The sequence below is a fragment of the Heteronotia binoei genome, chromosome 14 (genome assembly GCF_032191835.1).
Source record: "Heteronotia binoei isolate CCM8104 ecotype False Entrance Well chromosome 14, APGP_CSIRO_Hbin_v1, whole genome shotgun sequence".
NCBI classification, from domain to species: Eukaryota; Metazoa; Chordata; class Lepidosauria; order Squamata; family Gekkonidae; genus Heteronotia; species Heteronotia binoei.
This window is the reverse complement of record NC_083236.1, coordinates 46,279,372-46,300,830: the sequence shown is the minus strand read 5'-3', so window position 1 is coordinate 46,300,830 and position 21,459 is coordinate 46,279,372. Positions and strand designations below refer to the sequence as shown.

General features: G+C 45.0%; 1 protein-coding gene across 1 annotated transcript in view; it reads right to left on the bottom strand.

Annotated features, from left to right (window-relative positions):
• Window positions 1-21,459, bottom strand: part of LOC132582543 (C-signal-like) — a 33,449-nt gene that overhangs the window by 1,083 nt on the left and 10,907 nt on the right. The window contains exons 1-5 of the mRNA XM_060254164.1: window positions 9,261-9,561; window positions 6,685-6,736; window positions 4,050-4,237; window positions 1,940-2,098; window positions 1,317-1,427 (exon numbers count right to left, since the gene is read on the bottom strand). Coding sequence (XP_060110147.1) covers window positions 1,317-1,427; window positions 1,940-2,098; window positions 4,050-4,237; window positions 6,685-6,736; window positions 9,261-9,401 — 651 coding nt within the window. The 5' untranslated portion in view covers window positions 9,402-9,561. Of the gene's footprint in view, window positions 1-1,316; window positions 1,428-1,939; window positions 2,099-4,049; window positions 4,238-6,684; window positions 6,737-9,260 lie in introns of the transcript that reaches the window.

Sequence of the window (21,459 nt, the reverse complement as noted above, 5' to 3'; positions counted from 1 at the left end):
CACCTGATCATGAAAGTCTGATGTCAGAAGAGCTCTTCTTACAGGACCTCCTGTAAGCTTTTGGAGGACTGACTACATCAGGGGGTGTGGTCTAATATGCAAATGAACTGCTACAAAAAAAGCCCTGCACAGGCATAATTCAGATCAGGACCTCACAGACTTACTTGTTTATTAGTAACTCTTGGGAGGCATCTTCATCAGATTATGGTGGATGGGCTTACATAACATGTATGCATTCTCTCTGATGTGTATGCATTCTCCATGTGTTTTTACACTTAAAGAGCAAATTCATTCATAAATGGTAATAGGATGGGGCATGGGAATGTCTCCCAGCTGAAATTCTAAAGGAACATGGTAGATGACATAGCTAACTCTTGGGAGGAATTATCCTGTACTGGCTGGAACATAGGAGCAGTCTGTGAAAACTGGGAATGCATCACTGATGATTCTCACTGTTGAGGTAAAAGAACATTTAAAAATGGAACCAAAGGTGAGGATTCTGATACAAATGGACTCTGCTAGGAAAGCCCTGGCACAGAAACACCCAATATCAAGGGTGGCCAACAGTAGCTCTCCAGATGTTTTTTTTTGCCTACAACTCCCAGCAGCCCCAGCCATCAGACATGGTGGCTGGGGCTGATGGGAGCTGTAGGCAAAAAACATCTGGAGAGCTACCATTGGCCACCCCTGCCCAATATGATCCCTAGGTCTGCCAAGTTTCTAGGCCGGGCAGGGGTTCTCCTGCCCAGGAGGTTCCCAACCTGCTGGCCCACATTGGGCCAGCGAGGGGGATCCTCCCCTCAATGTCACTCACAGTGACATCATTGTGCCAGCGACATCATACGCCAGCCGCTCTAGGAGCTTCCAGGAAAACTCTATGGTTTTCCCAGATGCTCTAGCAATTTGAGAGGGAAAACTCTATGGTACAAGAGGCTGTGGGAGACTTGGCAACCCTAATGTTGCCTGTCTACTACTGATCCAGCCAAACCAAAGCCTACTTGAAGATTTAAACTTTGACTCCAGGTATTATTTACCAGCCCCAGATGGCCAAAGCTTCCCTGTTACACTTATTTGTTCTTGTTTCCTTCATGGGAGATGGACAGAGCCCACTGGTATTAGTATGGACATGGCTCACACTGCCTTCAGCACATGCCTCAAGTCCTGCCCATGCAGGCATCCTACTGGGTTCAATTTGGCAAAATTATATGACGATAACAATATTATGTCTGGGTCATCCTCGGCCATGAGAACCAAAACCATCAAATCAGTTTGGATGGCCTCTGTGTAGGAATGAATTTACACTATGAAGCACCTACCACTTCGTTCCCCATGTCAGTCTGCACCCACCCAGGATGCAATGCAATGCACAGGATTCCATCTTCTTCATATCCCAGTGACTGGCACCGAGTGAGCATGTTCAGAGCAGCCTAGGAAGGGAGACATTTTGTTTTCAGGACTGCTTGTAAATTTAACCAAATACATTTGCAAATAAGAATGCTTTCAACTGCCTCCTAAAGAAGAAGAGTGCACTTCCCTTGGTAGGTCATTCCACAATTGTGGGGCTGCCAGTGAAAAGGTCCTGTCTTCTGTACCCACCAAATAAGCTTTGATAGATGGAACAGCCAGGAGGGCCTCCTTGTGTGACATCAGAGGTAAGAAGGCGAATGATGCATTCAGTTCATTTCTTAATTTTAATGACATGCAGGGCTTTTTTTGTAGCAGGAACTCCTTTGCATATTAGGCCATACTTCCCTGATGCAGCCAATCCTCTAAAGAGCTTACAGGACTCTTAGTACAGAACCTACTGTAAGCTCTTGGAGGATTGATTACATCAGGGGTGTGTGGCCTAATAAGCAAAGGAGCTCCTGATACAAAAAAAAACCCTGATGACATGAACTGAGCAAGCACTTCCGCCATCATGCAGTATGCACAGCCCTACCTTGCTGCAATAATAATTAATGGGCTGTCCATGTTCCCAAATAGCATAGCTGGTGATGGAGCCAGCTTCACTGGAGATGTTGACAATGGCAGCTTTAATGCAGCTCATCCCTTTCTGGGGGCTTTCCTGAGATGCCTTCCTCAGCAAGGGCAGGAATGCCTGGAGAAGGAGAGGGAAGAATCAAGCACAGCAGCACAACAGTGATCCCATTATCTCTTCAACAGTGTGGAAGTCCCACCTTCTAGGCGGCCATTTACACTCATGGCCTTATTATCAAAATAGTAGTTAAGATCCTGGTTCACTGAATACAATTTCCCCTTTCATCTCCTCCCTTGCCCAATCAGAGATGGTGCACTGGTTGAATTTCTGCTAATATCACAACAGAACCTTCGCCTGGGGAAACAAGCAGCCATTCAATCACCAAGAACCAACTAGATGCCTCCAAGCACCTTCAAGTAGTCTTCCTCCAGCCAAAGGAGCCTCCCTGCCATTTATGGCTCTTCTTCCAAGAGAAGATCCACTTCCAGACCCGTAGCTACGAGGGGGCCTATGAGGCACAGCCCCCTGACTTGGGGACCCTAACCAGCCTCCAGTGCCTCAGCTGCATCCTTCTCCATTCTGCCGTCATCATACCCCGTTGCTTCTGCTTGCTTAGGGGACGTGATAATACACAGTTGCTTCTGCTTGCTTAGGGGCCGGAAGAATTGTTTGACCCCTCAGCAAGCAGAAACAATGAGACACTTTCGGAGCCCAGGACTGAAACTTAAGCTCCTTAAGCTTCTGCTTGCTAAGGGGCTGGAAGAAATCTCTGACCCCTCAGCAAGCAGAAACAACAGGGAACTTTGGAAGCCCAGGTCTGAAAGTTAAGCTCCCTATTGCTTCTGCTTGCTTAGGGGCTGGAAGAAATCTCTGACCCCCACCCCCACCCCAGCAAGCAGAAGCAACGGGGCACTTTCAGCACCCAGGACTGAAAGTTAAGCTCCACATTGGTCTGACGTTGGGCTAGAGGGCGCCTGCAAGAAGAGGCCGTTCTGGCCCTCAAGTGGGGCGGCGGGGGTAGAGGGTGGATGGCTCCATTGCAGACAGGGCTGGCGCACACAAGTGGAGGTCCCGGCTGCAGTCCGGGGCTATGGATCAGTGAGAGGTGATGTTCGCCTGCAGGGGTTTTCTGGCCTGGTCTCGCTGGCCACGCAAGCGAGGGGGGGAGCTGCAGTTGGGCAGCCTCAGCTTGCCCTCCAACAGGAAGAAATCCGAATTGGAGGTCTTGTAGCCCCAGAAGTCAGTTGCAACTTGGTGGCACCTTCCACTCCCCCCCCTTTGTCCCGCTGGGCTTGCCTAGCTGGATCATGCTACAAGTAAGGGTAGGAGACCGTGCGCACGTATCTAAACCTCTGAGTGGCTCCCCACCAGAGCTGCTGGAAGAGGGGTGGAAAGGGATCACCTTGGGGCAGCTGTGGGGAGGGGGAAGGCTGTATGGCAGCGAGCTGGCAACTTTCCTCCTCAGAGGTGGTAGGAGAGAAGGCCATGGAGGTTGGGGCCACTATGTGCCTCCTGAAAAAAATCAGGGCTCCCCAATTCTTCAAATCCTGGCTACGGGGCTGTCCACTTCATGTGGAGGACAGCTAGATGCAAGTCCAGTAGTGCCTTAGAGACCAACTAGGATTTGGGGCTATAAGCTTTCGAGGGTCAAAGGTTTCTTCAGATCTTTGATGAAGGGAGTGCTCTTGAAAGCTCATAACCCCCAAAATCTTGTTAGTTTCTAAGGCACTCCTGGACTTGAATCTAGCTGTTCTATTGTAGATCAACATTGGCTAACACTCTGAAACCATCTCGATTTGGAGGAAGGTTCCTTGGATTGAATGAAGACTTCAAACTTGAGCAAAAAGAAAAGGTCAGGTATAAATATTTTAATTAATAAACAAGCACTCAATGGAATGGCAGGATAAGGGCAGGATCCACGCCACAGTCCTTCAGCCACGTGCAATACAATCCTAAGCAGAATTACCCATCTCAGCCCACTGATTTCAGTGGACTTAGAAGGCTGAAACTGTGTTTACAGCTGAACTGCTATACAGAATGATGAGGGGAAGAGGCCCCAGGCCGTCCTTACCTGGGTCACCAGCATGGTCCCTATTACGTTGGTTTTGTACACTTCAGACATATTCTCTGCCGTCTCTGTTTCCAGAGTGCTTTGCCTTAGGATTGCAGCATTGTTGATGAGGAGATTCAGCCCGTTTCCTTGCAGCATTTCAGTTACTTTGGCGGCAGCAACCTTGATGCTGGAAGGATCAGTAGTATCTACAGCAATAAAGTGTGCCAGGTAACTAAAGGTGAGCCATCGCCAGGTAGGAAGCAGTTCAGCAGACCTCCACTGCAACTGCCTTTAGATCAGAGGTGTCAAACATGCAGCCCAGCACTTCCTTTGCCCAGTTCCCTGGATCCCATGGGAGAAATACAAAGAAAGCCCATTTGAAACCAATGAGTGCTAACATTTTAAGCATGTTTTAATTTGTGTTTAAAAAAATATCGAATTGTGTTTCTGTGTCCTTTATAAAGTTTATATTTCTGCTACCTAATCTTACATAAGTGCACACACGGCCCGGACTGACATGAACTGGCCCAACAAGGTCTCATTTATGTCAGATCCGGCCCTCATAACAAAATGAGTTCGACACCCCTGTGCTCTTTGTTGCTCCTATAAGGCAGAGAACGAAGGGTCCTTTCACACAGTGCATTGATTTTTCCATGCATGCATGGAAAATATTTCAGGTATAAATATATAATGTATGCGTGTATAATCAGCCCTTAATTGCCAATGCAAATCCATTAATGGCTATCAGGGCTAAGGATGCTGGTGCCCCAGCCTCTTCTAAATCACAAATGAGGCACAGGAGTTTATTACTTAGGAAGCTAATTTACCTAGGGTATAAAGCAGGCCAAGGAGCACACCATAGAAGGGGCTTTTTGCTTGGGGGAGGATAGAGCATGGGAAGGAGGAACTTCACTGATGAAGCATCATCACTTCTGGGTGATTACACTGAAATGACATTACACACAAAAATCTGCACATGCTGCTCTAGGAATTTCTTTTATGGTGGAGACCATAGAGACTGGGAAAATTCCTAGAGTATTGCAGACACGATCTTGCTCTGTCCGTAGCATCTTCCTCCCCCTGCCTGTTTTCTTCCTCTTTCAAATGTAGGGAAAGGGGAGGGGAATAGCTGGCAGGAGTGGGAGCCTAAGAGCCTTAGGCTGATGAGCCTAAGTTCAGCCCATTAATATTAATCAACTAATTAAACTCAAAATGTGGTCTTCCTGTGTCTTTATTTTGGGAGCAGTGTCAGGATAATTATTGTACGTGCTATGGTTTCTGTACATGCAACACCAAATACTTTCCCTGCTATGTACTGTTTAATGAAGGAACCCTGTTGGAACATATGTGAAATATTGGTTTTCTATAGATAGGGTCTTTTTAAAAGTAGCATAATAAACTGAACCCACAGATTGCCCTTTTTGTTCTCATCATCTTTATACACCTTGAGATTGTTTTTAATAATGTAACCCTAAAGATATTAACACTTTTCAAACCCATTGACTTCGGTGGACTTAGAAGGGTATAGTTCTGCTTAGGACAACACTCCACCATACATGTTTTGTTTCACCTTGTGTACTTCTCAGTTTTCTGTCTTGTTACTCTTCAGTTTGTCTCATTGTCATACAGAGTGATCTCTCATCACCGCCATTCGACTAAGTTCTTAGCAGGAATATTTGAAGAACTGCATCAAACTGAGGTGATGAGAGGCGAAATCTAGCGCTACTAAGTAAACTGAAAATGTATGAAGCTGAGAGATAGATGGCACACCCCCATGGGTTCTTTACTAATATTGTTAAAATCAGCCTTTGTGCCAGATGACTGAAAAATAACAAAGTTCAGCCCAATTTTTAGAAAGGAGAACCAGGAAATTACAGGCCCATCAGGCTAATATCTGTTCTGGATAAATCAGTAGAAACTGTTATTAAAGGAAGAATTATTATGCACACTATAGAGCAAGTCTGCTGAGGAAAAATAAGTGTGGCATCAGCAAAGGGAAGTCATGCTGCACCAACCTCTTGGAGTTATCTCAGGAGGTTAAAAGGCATGTAAAAAAAAAAAGGTAAAGGTAGTCCCCTGTCCAAGCACCAGTTGTTTCCGACTCTGGGATGACATCACATCGCGATGTTTTCACGGCAGACTTTTTACAGGGTGGTTTGCCATTGCCTTCCCCAGTCATCTACGCTTTCCCCCCAGCAAGCTGGGTACTCATTTTACTGACCTCGGAAGGCTGAGTCAACCTTGAGCCAGCTACTTGAACCCAGCTTCCACCAGGATCGAACTCAGGTCGTGAGCAGAGAGCTCAGACTGCAGGACTGCAGCTTTACCACTCTGCACCATGGGGCTAAAAGGCATGTGGATAAGGGCAATCCAGTAAAAATATGCCAGGACTAACTATTAAAATCAGCAAATGGATGACAAAGTCCAAGAACAACATTACAATCTAAAATCAAATATTTGGGGGGGGGGGCGGGGGGAAGAATGCAGTGCAATTGGGATTGAAAGACTGAGAGAGAAGTAAAACTGGGGCAGAACACACATTGATGGAGTGTTGGAAATGAGGAATGCATGTGCATTTAAACTACAGCATGGCAATCATATGGAATGGCCCTGAAACTGGAGGAAGAGGGCATTTGAGTAGCCCATCACTTACCCATTGGGAGGATTTTGACACACCGATATTTAGCAGCCAAGTTCTTCAATTCCTGAAAGACACCAAAGGCAGAGACTTGAGATGCAACAGCAAGAACTAGTTTATTGGAGAGGGCAGAGGGTTTAGGAATGGATTATTCATTACATGGTAACAACTTTTGTTTTAAACCTTGGCCAGGGGCTCCATAGTTCCCAGAGAACTAACACGAGATATCGGGATTTACTTATGAGGATAGCTTTAATAACCCATCAAAGTTTATTCGGGGCTAAGTTCCAGCCAACTGGCCTTGAGATGCACACATATCCACAGCAAATCTCAGGAAACCTTGAGTCCAAGAGCATAACAAAAACTATGCATCTTATATCCTAAATGCTGGCTGTGAGTCAAAGAATGATGACTTGCGCTATCGCATACACATGGATGTGTCAGGTCCTCTTGCCCCTGGCTTCCAGTAGGGTGAAGATAAGAAGACTGCAGATTTATACCCTGCCCTTCCCTCTAAATCAGAGACTCAGAGCGGCTTACAATCTCCTATATCTTCTCCCTCCCACAACAGACACGCTGAGAGGTGGGTGGGGCTGAGAGGGCTCTCACAGCTGCTGCCCTTTCAAGGACAACTCCTGCGATAGCTGTGGCTAACCCAAGGCCATTCCAGCAGCTGTAAGTGGAGGAGTGGAGAATCAAACCCGGTTCTCCCAGATAAGAGTCTGTACACTTAACCACTACACTAAACTGGCACTACTAAGCAGGGCTTTTTTTTTGTAGCAGGAACTCCTTTGCATATTAGGTCACACCCTCTGATGCAGCCAATCCTCCAAGAGCTTACAGTAGGTCCTGTAAGAAGAGCCCTGTAAGCTCTTGGAGGATTGCTACAACCTTCCCCCCACCCCCCCTCCGCTAACAAGCACGAAACCGAGAATGTTCCCCTGAGAACAGTTAATACTGTTCTCTCTCAGGATTCAGGGCAACCTTAGCATTAGCTAAGATGGAGTCACCCAGGCTAATACAGGTCAACCTCCAGGACAGTATGGATGCTGTCTGGGGGTGGGATCTTCATGGCCCCACAATTTGACCCATGGGTGATGGCATTCTAGCAAAGCTTCTTGGGATTTCTTATATATGGCATTAATACACTGCAACAATATAGACTCACATACACAAAGCTACATAGGATACATGTTATAATAATATCAATGGCTAAAGTTTATTTTACCACCCACCCACCTCAATTCCAGCCAACCAGTGTGCAAAGGAATCAGAAAGAGGGTTCTCTAAATGATGAAGTTTGGCACTCTGCAGTTATATAAGGCCTCTATGGTATGATCAACTAGGCTCTGTGCATCAAAAGGTATTCTTGAATCTTAAAACAGCTGCTTCCAAATTGCAATGGTGTCTAGGGCAGCTTCCGTGTCTCTTCCAAATATCACATTGCCAGCAGATTGTTCCAGCCTCTATAGATTCCAGTGGGTGGACTCCTCAAAACCTTTACAGCTCCGTGAGGACACCACAATAGCCCCAAATAGCATTGTCCAACTCATAAGCCATGTTGGATAATGACCCATCCAGTCCAACGCTCTGTGTCACACAGTGGCCCAAACCCAGGTGCCATCAGGAGGTCCACCTGCGGGGCCAGAACTCCAGAAGCCCTCTCACAGCCTCCCCCACAAGCACAAAAAAAGAGAGCATCACTGAAGCCAAGAGCCAGGCTCCCCCCCCCCCCCCACACACACACACACAAACCAATAGCTGCTGACCCTTATGTCAGTGTTTGGGCACTGACATAGCTCACTCTCAATCGACTAGAGGCCATAGGCGAGCCCCAATTCTCGGGGCGAGGAATCCATCCTAGCCCCATCATATGACTGTCCACAGAGGCATTGCCCTCAATGTCTTCCTGGACTAATTACCAGATCCACAATACTATGGGATGATAACAACATGCAATAACAAAAACCGGTAAATGAATATAGCATCAAACAATTCAATAATCCAAACGCATCCACTAAAAAAACACAATCCATTAGCATAACAGTTCTACAAGCTAAAAACACAGGCAGCTCTGAAGAGGATGCTTCAGTTTCATTTTCAGATCTTGCGTGGAAACGACAATCCACTAGGGGGTGCGCTGGCCAAACGACTCATCCCCACAGTTGGGGGTTTCCTCCTCCCTGCCCCTTGGGAAGCTCTTTTTATTTACAGTTCATATTCCAGGTGCTAAAACAGCTGCAATTTCATCAGGGGACAGGGCTATTTTCTCAGCATCATTCGTGCAGGGTGCACCTAAATTTAAAAGTTCCCAGCTCAATCTCTGCTGTGCTCTTGTAGCAAATTTGCAGCCTCGTCTGTTTGGTCGTTTTCTCCATCGGTATGAAAGGCTGAGCGCTGGGTTGTTCATTAAGACGCAACACCTTTGTATTGAAAAGATCTTGCAGAAGTAAAAATGTCCCGAGACTGGGAAAGTATGCAAGCCTCAACAAAGAACCTCAATTTCCCCTTAAGCAGAATATTTTTGGCATCCAGAGGAATCTTGTTGCCCTCCTGTCCTAAGCTACACGCAATGCAATCGTTGCTCTCACCTGGGCACGTGGTCCCTCTGGGTCCCGGCAGATGGCAAAGACCCATTCTGGCCCGTTGTTTTTCCCTGCCAGCTGTCGGACCAGCTCCAAGCCAAGCCCTCGGTTGGACCCCGTCACCAGGACGCTGCGAACGTTTAGCATTTTGTGGTTTTCCCGTCTGCTGTTGCCTGACTAGCAAAGTCAAAGATCAGCGGGCGAACTTCAGTCCCCTCCCAGGTTTGCATAACTCACGTGACTGCTGTGTCAAAACATAGCAGGGCAATGGCTCTGTTCCAGGGAATTGCCTGCAGTGCTTTATATCTCTACGCGGCTGCTGAAGCCATTAAAAGGGAAAAAAGAAGGTGGGGCATTTGAGCTGCCTAATTAGGGTTGCCAAGTCTGCATTGGAAAATACCTGGAGACTTTGAGGGTGGATCCAGGACAGGGTGGGGTTTAGGGAGGGGAGGGGCCTCAACATGATACAATGCCATAAAGTCCACCCTTTAAAGAAGCCATTTTCTCCAGGGGAGCTGATCTCTGCTGACTGGAGGTCAGTTGTAAAAGCAGGAGATCTCCAGGCCCCACACTCTGGAGCAAACTGAAATCTTATGAATCTGCAGGGCTAGATGGCACACAGCTAAAGTCCCTTGAGGGCTTTTTCTGTAACAGGAACTCCTTTGCATATTAAGCCACACACACCTGATGTAGCCAATCCTCCTGGAGCTTACAGTAGGCCCTGTACTAAAAGCCTTGTAAGTTTTTGGAGGATTGGCTACATAAGAGGGGTGTGTCCTAATATGCAAAGGAGTTCCTGCTACAAAACAAGCCCTGAAACTGGACTCTGAAAATTATTCATCTAATAACTTGTTACTAAAAGTGGCCTAGTGATGGATGACTGGAAAATACTAAAGGTCAGCCCAATTCTTAGAGCTTGAGAGGGGATCCTGAAAATCACATGCCAGTAAGCTGCTCTGAGTAAATTAGTAGGACTTGTTATTGAAGAGAGAATTCTTAAACACATCAATGAATAAAGTTTGCTGAGGAAGAATCAGTGTGGCTTCTGCAAAGAGAAATACTCTCTCCCCAACTCTTGGAGTATTTGGAGCAGTTTAAAGAGCACGTGGATAAGGACGGACAATCCAGTAGACATATCCTTGAACAAACAATACAGTCAATTAGTAAGCAGATTACAAAGTATGGGGCAAATCTAACAGCAAAGATTTCTAGAAAAATGAATACACTGCATCTGGCATTGAAGAACTGCAGCAGAAATACAACTGAGGCAGAACACATTGATGGAGAGCTAGAAATGGGGAACAAGTATGCATTTAAACTACAATGCTATGATTTTGGGGGACAGCCCTGAATCTGGAGGAAGAGGGCATTTGAGCAGCTCATCACTTATCCATTGGAAGGTTTTTGACACCCTGATATTTGGCAGCCAAGTTCTTCAAGTCCTGAAAGAGGCCAAAGACTTGAGACACAACAGCAAGACTGGTGTATTTGAGAGAGTGGAAGGTTTAGGGATGGGTTTTTCGTTAAGGAGCAATACCTTTGTATTGCAAGGATCTTGCAGAAGCAAAAATGTCCTGATTCTGTGGAAGTGTCCAAGCCTAACCAAAGGACCTGAAGTTCCAAACCCCCTGGGCAGAATATCTTTAGCATCCAGAGGAATCCCCTTGTTGCACACCTGTCCCAAGGTACACTCAATGCCACTCGAATGGCTCTCACCTATACACATGGTCCCTCTGGGTCTCGGTAGGTGGCAAAGACCCTTTCTGGCCCCTTGCTTTTCCCCACCAGCTGCCGGACCAGCTCCAAGTCAATGCCTCGGTAGGACCCCGTCACCAGGATGCTGCGTGCATTTAACATTTCGGTGTTGTGTCTTCTGCCGTTGCCTGACTAGCAAAGCCAAAGATCAGGCAGTGAACTACAGTCACCACCCAGGTTTGCATAAGTCACTTGGCAGTTGTGTCAACGCATAATCATGCCATTGGCTTCATTCCTGAGAATTGCCATTAGTGTCTGATATCTCTGCACAGCTGCCAGACTCACTACAAAAAACAAAAAGGAAGTGGGTGAATTGGGGGTTTCAGCTGCTTTATGCAGTAGTGGCCTTTGTTGCATTTGTAATGTGCACCGTTCTCCACTTTCAGTCTTTACATCTGCATCCATATATCATGGGGAAATTGCATGATCCAACTGTTTCCAACTGGGTTTTCTTAAGGAGGCAAGAACAGTTGCAAACTATTATGACTACGCATACCAGAATCAGTATATCTAATTCTTAACATGGACCTATTTTTGGATATTAAATATGGAGAATGGGGGCATGAACAGACAAGAGAGATCTTTCTACCAAGTGGAGGAAAGCCCTGGGTTTGCCGAAAAAAATCTAAAATAGGGGGCTTTTTTAAAAAAAAAACCCAAATGTTAGAAGCCGCTCTTGTTGCTTTTCGAAACTAATGTATGCCAGCCTTCAAGCCTTGGTTTCTGGCAGTAAAGGGCCAGAGGAAAGACAGAGCATTTTCCAGAGTTTACTTGGCCTTCCAGGGAGAACTAACTGGCCGCAAGGCTGGCAGCAATGCCAGACAACTTGCATGACTCACATATGCCTGCTTGGTTGCTACCTTTCAACATCAACACCCCCAGAAAAGTTATAAAAAAACATAAACCTTCATGGTATCAGGACCAAAGAATTAGTTGTGATCAGGGGTGGATTTCTAGTAAGAGCTCCTTTGCATATTAGGCCACACACCAATGATGCAGCCAATCCTCCAAGAGCGTACAAAAAAGAGCCTTGTAAGCTCTTGGAGGATTGGCTACATCAGGGAGTGTGGCCTAATATGCAAAGGAGCTCCTGCAAGAATTCCACCACTGGTTGTGATCCTTTCGCTGATAAAATATGCTCTGATTTAAATGCTGGCTATAGCATTAGTTCAACAGAAGAACTACCTAATACATCACATGTTCTACTGATGGACAACTTTGACAGTTTTCATGGTGGATGTTGACAAGCTCCTGGGATCTGTGAAGGCCACTGCTTATGTCCTGGATCCCTGCCCATCCTACCTTCTTAAACCAGGTAAAGACTACATCAACAAATCCTTAGTATCTATCTATATAAGATTTAGAACTCTAAAGGAATTAGCCTAATCTGGCTCTCCCATTGGCTGTGGTGTGTACTCCATTAATTATTGGCCCATTAACCACCACTCAAGAGAACTTGCATGCCATTGGCTGGGCCCACTCCTCTCTCCCATCTGCCTACCCAACTTCTGTGGCATTCAGAAGAGGAAGTAGGCATCAGCAGCGAGGAGACAGTGAAAAGACAGGTAATGAAGGTTGTAATGCTACCAGATAGCAAGGCCTGGCCCCGCTGGGAGTGTTTCCTCAGAAGCCATGGCTGCTGTCACTTTCCTGTCATTCTCTCCCTCCTTCCCTCAGCCTTGCCTCAGGATAGATGAGGATTGGGCCACTGGGTAAGCTGTTAGCCAGAGGCTGTTGCTCGGCAAACAAGGTTGATTCTGTCAATAAAGGGAGAGGGCTCAGCGGAATATAATGCCTTAGAGTCCAACCTCCAAAGTAGTTATTTTCTCCAGGTGGAGATAGATCTGTTGTCTGGAGTTCAGTTGCTATCTCAGGCGATCTTCAGGCGCCATCTGGAGGATGGCAACACTAGGCCTGGATGCTTGCTACTGCTGCTGGGAAGGAGATAGGGTTGCCAACTCCAGGTTGGGAAATTCCTGGATGTTTGAAGGGTGAAACCTGGAGAGGGTAGAGTTTGAGGGGGAGTGGGACCTCAGACAGGTACAGAGCTATAGACTCCACCCTCCAAACCAACCTTTTCCTCCTGGGGAACCATGGTTGCCAGTCTCCTGATGAGGGCTGGAGGTCACTCAGAATTACAACTGCTGTCCAGATGGCAGAGATCAACTCCCCTGGAGAAAATGGCTGCTTTGCAGTGTGGATTCTATGGCAGGGGTGGCCAACGGTAGCTCTCCAGATTTTTTTTGCCTACAACTCCCATCAGCCCCAGCCATTGGCCATGCTGGCTGGGGCTGATGGGAGTTGTTGGCAAAAAACATCTGGAGCGCAACCGTTGGCCACCCCTGCTCTATGGCATTGTACCATGCTGAGACCCCTCCCCTCCCCAAACCCCACCCTCTCCCAGATTCACCCCCAAAATCTCCGGGTATTTTCAAACACAGACTTGGCAACCGTAAGCCAAATTGCTCACTCACAACTTTAATCCCTGTAGCTCACAAAATAGAATCTTTGCTCACAAGACTCCACAGCTTAGAGGGAGTACTGGTCGCAATCCTATACCCCTATTCTCTTCAATCTTTATGTAAAGCCCTTTGGCCAAATCATGTATAGTTTTGGCTGTCGTCAACATGCAGACAATACACAGCTATGTATTCACTTATCAAAATCTCCTAATCAGGGCTTTTTTTTGAGCAGGAGCACACAGGAACGCAGTTCCAGCTGGCTCGGTGTCAGGGGGTGTGGCCTAATATGTAAATTAGTTCCTGTTGGGCTTTTTCTCCCAAAAAGTCCTATGTAAAACAACGGTGATGTCAGGGAATGTGGCCTAATATGCAAATGAGTTCCTGCTGGGCTTTTTCTACAAAAAAAGCCCTGCTCCTGATGATGTGGTAGAGGTTGTAAACTGCTTCCTGGCTGCCGTGATTAAATGGCTAAGAGTGAAGAAATGGAAACTAAACTTTGGGAAGACAGAAGTAATGGTATTTGCGAAGGCAAAAGTCTTGAAGGACATTATGCTCCCCACCTCCAATGGAGTTCAGCTGACCATTGCTTACTCAGTTAACAGCCTCAGGGTTGTACTGGACCTAACGTTATTTCTGGAGAAACAAGTTAATGCAGTTGCAAAAAAGGCTTTCTTCCAACTCATCCTAGCTTGAAAAATAGCCCCTTACCTTGAGAAGGCTGATCTGGGCACCTGGATCCATACCACAGTGGCATCAACTAGTAGGCTTGCCAGGTCCGACTGAGGAAATATCAGGGGACTTTGCACTCTTGTTAAATGCCTTCCTTCCACCGGAAATAATGGAGGATAGGGGCACCTTCTTTAGGGGCTCATAGAATTGGACCTCCTGGTCCAAAATTTTTGAAACCTGGAGATACCCATGGGTCAGTTCTCCATTATACCCTATGGAGACCAGTCTCCATAGGGTATAATGAATGCCCAGCAAATATTCAATCTCTCCACACACACACACACGCCCCGCTTTCTGATAGCCCTGAGGCAGTGGAGGGCCTCCAAACCAGGGGATCCCCTGCTGGAGACTGGCAACCCCATTGACTGGTCTGCTGTAATGCAACGTACACTGATCTCTTTTCAAATCAATTTGGAAACTCCAGTTGGTGTAGAATGCCACAGCTCAGCTGTTATCAGGAGCTAGATGAAGCATGCATATTACTCCCCATTCTACCGTCACTCCACTGGCTGCTCGTCAGTTACTGGGCTCAATTTAAGAAGAAGATATTGGATTTATATCCCGCCCTCCATGCCAAAGAACCTCAGAGCGGCTCACAATCTCCTTTATCTTCCTCCCCCACAACAGACACCCTGTGAGGACAACCTCTGCCCGAGCTATGGCTGACCCAAGGCCGTGCTAGCAGGTGCAAGTGGAGGAGGGGAGAATCAAACCCGGTTCTCCCAGATAAGAGTCCGCACACTTAACCACTACACCAAATTGGCTCTTAAAGTTTTGGATATAACATATCTGAAACCCTTCATGGCTTTGGAACCTTACAATCTTAAAATGAGTTAAAAAGCAAGCAGTGGGGCATTACCGACCCATGGGGTGAGATCACATCAGGTCTTTTTCTTGGCAGACTTTATGCTATGGAATGGTTTGCCATTGCCTTCCCCACTCATCTACACTTCCCCCCCAGCATGCTAGGTACTCATTTACTCAGAAGGATGGAAGGCTGAGTCAACTTCAAGCCAGCTACTATAACCCAATGCAAAGGACAATGGCAGCAAATGAGAAATTGAAATGGGCATATGAGAGGAACTTGGCTGGTAATTTCAGTTGGCTTATGAGGAAGCTGCAGGAGCAGTGGAACGCAATAAAAAACCGGTGGTTGTGTGAAGGCAAGCATTTTTCCTTTGGAAGCCGACAAGCAACCGAGGGACTCTTTTGGAGCTTTGTTTTTGAGTCGTAGCACTCTCTTTGTAAAAATAAGAGACTTTGTGGGGTCCTCCCTGAAATAATATATTTGAGACTTTGTGTTGCTAAAACGTTGTGAATTTATGGTAATTTTTGTATTTTTGTATGTTTCTGTACAATATAATATAATTTGTACAAGGTATTTAATAGTGTGATTTGCACAATATTTTTTGGTGTATTTGTAGCTACTTGAACTCAGCTTCCGTCGGGATCGCACTCAGGTCATGAGCTGAGCTTGGACTGCAGTACTGCAGCTTACCACTCTATGCCATGGGGCTCTTTAAAATGAGTTACATCTTTGTAAATCCACTGAGATCCATGGTCTTGTAAGGATGTAACCAGTGGTCATTTTGTAGAAAAAGAGGTGGTGGAGCTCATACTATTCAATGGACAAGGAGGTGGAACTTTCAGACAGAAGAGGTGGAACTCTCAGAAAGGTGCAGGAGCTATGCTCCTGTGAGCTCCCACTGAATCTGAGGCCTGGGTGTAACTCTGTTTAGGATTGCACTATAACGTAAATAACTGAAGTGTTAATCTTCTGCAGTAGATATTCCACCCTGGGGGCAGGAGAATACTAAAGTAAGGATTAAACTGTGTTCATCACAGAAGGTTGGTCTGTGTTCCAAAAGCTGTTGGCAAGTTTTGCCCAGCTTAAGTTACTAACCCACTTTCTAAATTTAGAGAAGCCCTTCTGGAAGGGAATCTGTTCCATTGCCCTCTTCACCTTATTTCTGATGCTCCTCTTTTATCTTTGCCTTTTGCAGAATCTTTGCTAACATTTTTTGTTAGTGTGAGTTGCTAATGATGTCATTATCTGGAGTCACTACACACTATAGTTGAAATCCTAAGTGGAGTTACTCTATTCTGAGCCAACTGGCTTCCATGGATTTAGAAGGGTCTAACTCTATTTAGAAGGAAAGTTCCTACTATGGTTGATTTGACACCTTTAAGACTTGATATGAGAATTTTGTAGTTGTGGCATTTCCAACATTCTTCCAGCTCCAGCTGAAGAAGGCTGTGTAGCAGTAAATGTAGAAGAAATCCAGACGCTACGTTCTGGGACGTGCTGGATCACTCCTGCTGGGAGACCAGAAGATCTGTTCATCAATTCCACTATAACGCCTTTGAAACTTCGGGCATCTTTAGACTTTATTGCATTATAAGAACTGTTGAAAACATCACTTTTGGAACTTTGTGTTCTTTGGACTGTATATAATATAGAATCTGGAGAAGTTTGTTGATTGGAAGTGATGCAATTCTATGTTTTTGTGTATAGGCGACTATATGGCTCTGATGCGACAAACTTTCTTAACTATTGGTAACAATTATATAAGAAAAAAGAGACGGTTGATTGGTGTATACATTTATTGTGCCTTATATCACAGTTTCCTGCCCAAAATGAGGCCGGCTTATCATAATTATGACATGTAAAGACCTTCCCTATGATGCTAACTAGGCATGTCCAGTTCAATTGTCTTTGTCTAAGATATGGAGCATGTGTACTTGCCATCTTGTTGTTCCCTGTGACACATGCGCACAATAACCATACCCGTCAGCACTTTTAAACAATGCCATTTTCACCAACTAGTTATAAAATGTTTCAAACCAGTGTTCCAAAATTATATTCCCAGACTTAGATATCATTCAATAAACAAAACATTATTATAGACCTTGCATTGTTGCTAATGAGCCAAAGAGATCACTTACTTTACGACAGGCTATTTTCATGTCTGCCTACGTCTGTAAAATGTTCTTTACTTGTTATATTTTGGGACAAAGGCTCATTGCTACCTGACCACAGATGTTCCATCTATAATAACATACATCTTTTAAAAACTCAGACTTAGAACATTGAAATGTATCTGCTTTGGTTCACATTGGCCTTTATGTCTCTGGCCTACCCAATAATGGTCAACTTGGTATACAGGCTTATTGTTCTGTTACATTCTATGCCCCCCCCCCTTTTACTCAGGCCTTTATGTTAAAAAGTGCCAATCAATTATATCAGGACAACATTAACATTAATCTGACTAGCTATATGGATAACCGTCCTTTGAATCACTATGAAACAAACATTTTGTACATTAAGGCACTTAACAGCTTATAAGAAATCAGCTAATACACTTTACATCAATAAAATATATCTCTAAGCCTTTTATTAAAGCATTATTTAAAGATTATTTTAAAAAGCAGCTTGAAACATGGTTCTCTGTTAAACAAGCCAGCAACTTCTCTTAAACATCTTTATTGTGAAACTACTGTTATCTGTGTCTCCCTAAATAGCCAGCTTGTTGAGAGAGACAGAAAGTTTTTTAAAATCATGTCTAAATCTTCTCTGTAGGACTTCTTAAAATCTTGACCTAACCACTTACAAACCACAGAGTATAAAACCAGTCATCCTATTCACAGGTTTTTAGCATTAAAACTTTACAACTGTAAAAATATTAGTAGCAAATAGGCTTTCTGCCAAGCAGCCCTAATTCAAAGTTTCTTTGTTCGTTGTCTAATGCTGGTAAGGTTGCAGGTCCAGCTCAGGAAATATCTGGGGACTTTGGAGGTGGAGCCAGGAACATGGCTGTGCTCCTTTTAAACGCCGTCCCTTCATTGGAAATAATGGAGGATAGGGACACCTGCTTTTGGAGCTCATAGAATTGGACTCACTGCTCCAATCCTTTTGAAACTTGGAGGGTGTTTTGAGGAGAAGCATTGGGTGCTATGCTGAAAATGTGGTGCTTCAACCTCAAAAAACAGCCCCTCCCCAGAACCCCAGATAACTGCTGATCAATTCTCCATTATACTCTATGGGAATTGGTGTCCATAGGGAATATTGCACTGCCCAGCAGACATTTTGTCCCCACCCTGCTTTCTGATGACCCTGAAGCAGGGGGAAAGGCCTCCAAACTGGGGGATCCCCTGCCCCTACCTGGGGATTGGCAACCCCAGGCCATGGGAAACCTGGCAACCCAATCACACCTTCACTTCCTTCCTTGTACATTCAGCATTTCTTCTCCAAGTATGCAGGGGCTGGAGTCTCACCAAGACACAATTTCCCCCTCCCAGTTCACGAAAGTGCTGTTGTCTTTCTCAGCTGAGGGTGTTGAGGATGGCTCCCACGCTTACATCCACCATCAGTGGGGCTTGTCCCTTAGGAAAGAGAATCACTGGGTCAGTTGGCACTGAATGACTGACCAACTCTGTAAACTGCAGCATTCATGTCCCATGTTCAGATACCCAATGAAATGGAAATGCATTCTCTAGGGCTGCCAAGTTCCCGCTGGGGGCAGGAGATCCCCTAGTTTGGGGAGGCCCAACCTGCCAGCACAGAGCAGGCTACTAGGGGGACCCCCACCCCCAAACAGCCCCATCATCGCATGACATGCCCTACATGATGGTGGCGTCATTGCATCAGGCACATTGCGCCATGGATGCTCTAGGATTCGCAGTAAAACTCTATGGTACCATAGAGTTTTACCCCAAATCCTAGAGCGTTGCTCCGGGGAGCAGTAGAGGGACTTGGCAACCCTAGCATTCTCAAATGCTATCCCCTCTTTATAGAACTCCATTCCACTGGGCGTTCATCTCAACACATTTGGAAGTAGCGTATGACCTGTGCAACTGGGACCAAATAGTTAAAATATACAATAAAGAATCTTTTCTTCCAGCAAAGGAACATATGGAACTGACTTCCGGGGTTGGAAAATGCTGAGCTGAATTGCTCCTCAGAAGGGGAGCAGGCTGGGGCTTCTGTTTGGGGTAGTGGAGGGCAATTTAATGCCTACTGCCTACTTTTCTCAGTCAGAGATCAGTCCAAGATATGCACAGGAAACTCTGAGGAGATTTACCTTGGCTAAAAGGGAGTCCCGGGGGGGGGCTCCTTTGAGGCTTTGAGGGGTCTCCAGAGAAGAGTTGCATAGTCATCATCTGCAGAAGTTTCCAGAGTCATTTATTTGACATAAGCTCTACAGGATCCTGACCTTCTTTGAGACTGCTAAACATCTAAAGCTATACAAGACTGGTGTTGGATCTGGATAACTGCAGAAAAAGGTACTGATGACTATCTTCATTCTGGTACTATTTAAAGTTAAACAAAATAAAATAAGAAGATGGGAAATAGAGATTCAGAAAGCTTGGAAGAAGAAGGGGAGAAGGGACGAAATTTGAACTTTGTAAATTTAAAGAACAGTGCTAAAAAGTGGAAAGGAATTTATTGTTTTGTCTACTTGTGGTTTTGGTGAAAACCATCGTCACAGATTTGCAGCTCTCACAGTCAACACAGGAAATACGTCAAACATCACAAGATCTTTTTACCAGTGAAAACGGGATTTGGTGGCAAGAAAAGCAGGAAGTGTCGGATGGAAAAGGGAAATCATTGAAGCAGTTAGCCTACTCTAGGACTATAATATCATATAAAAACATCAGCGGCCATTGCTAGGAGGCTAAAATTTAAACAAAGTTTTTAAAGTGTTCGGGACATTAACAATTGGTGAAGCTGACAGAGGTGACAATTATAAGGTAAATACTATTGGACATTATCGCTGATAATTATTTTAGAAGCCTTTTGAAGGAAAATTTTTTTAAAAGGGAAGCAGAAAGTCGCGACCGCCATTTTGGAAGAAATAAAAACTTTAAAAATTAATATTTGAGCCCAGGAGGCTCTGAGGATGGCAGAATTAGGCTTATTGAAAAGGGCAAGCCTTACTCTATCAAACCTGATAGGTTACATTTATTTTGGAGATGTCAAAAATTTTGGTGTTTTTTTAAATCAGAGCGTAAGTTAACCCGTGCAAGGACTGCCTCAATGGAGAAAATGCAAGAGCAATTAGAAGCAATGGAAGCCAGGATGATGAAAGGGGTGAGAGACATGATAACTGCGTCTAAAAAAGAAATTAGAAAAGACATTGAAGAGCTAAGGAAAGATATAGAAGATCTCAGAAATGAGATTGTGGTAACATCAAAGAAAGTGCAAGAGGTGGAATACAGAGTGAAAGTACATGATTCCACCTTGTTAAAAATGCAAGAAAAGGTGGCAATTCATGACTGCAAATTGATGGAAACCCAGATACGTCTGAGAGGAGTACCTGAGGATAAAGAGACTGACTTGAAAGGATATATAATAAGAATAATTGCAGAATTTTTGGAGGAATATCCTGAAGGAACTAGAAGCATGTATGACTATATGCCAAGAAAAATAATCTACCAAGAGATGTGGTTATAAGATATATGACAAAAGAAATGGTGGGAAAAATCTTGAATAAACATTTTGAAAAGACATTGATAGTGGGAGGCAGCATAGTAAGAATTATGAAAGAACTGCCAAGACAAGTGATAAATGACAGAAAAGCATATAAAAAATTGACAGAAAAACTACGTGACAATGAAATGAGGTATAGATGGATAAAACCTGAAGGTCTGAGCTTTGAGCTGCAAGGAAAAAGGATTACAATGACTTCTGGTGTCTCTGATTCCAGAGTGCTCAGCCTCAGAATCCCAGCATTGTGTCAGGATTTGGATGAACTTCAGTCGAGCCCAATACTTGTTACAAGTTAAGACTTTTATTGAAGAACTACAGTACCAGAGTAACGAAATAACAGTAATGGCGACTCTTGGCAGTTGGTTACATTTTATGCCCGCAGCAAAGCACAATAAAGCAATTATTCACACGGTCTCAAGCAGTTGTCGGTATTCCCAGAGTTCGTTATCAGAAGGGAGGATGCTCCCTTGGTGCGAAGGCCAAACGGCCTGTCTTCAAAGGGCACCTGTGGATGTTAAGCAGAGACTATCTGTCGCCTACCCCACTGCCCTAAATAGTTGGCATAGCAATGGGGCCAGGGTTAATGACCGCTGTCAACCACTCTAAATTACAACATGGAGCCAGTATGGCTAAAGCAAGCAAAGCAAAAGTTACAAGTCCTGACACATTGTTGATTCAGCCCGGCTCCTAAAGGTGCTCCGTGACTCTAGCTGAAGCGGCCGGGATGCTGGATGGATCACTGGCATCTACAGCAGTGAAGGTTCACAGA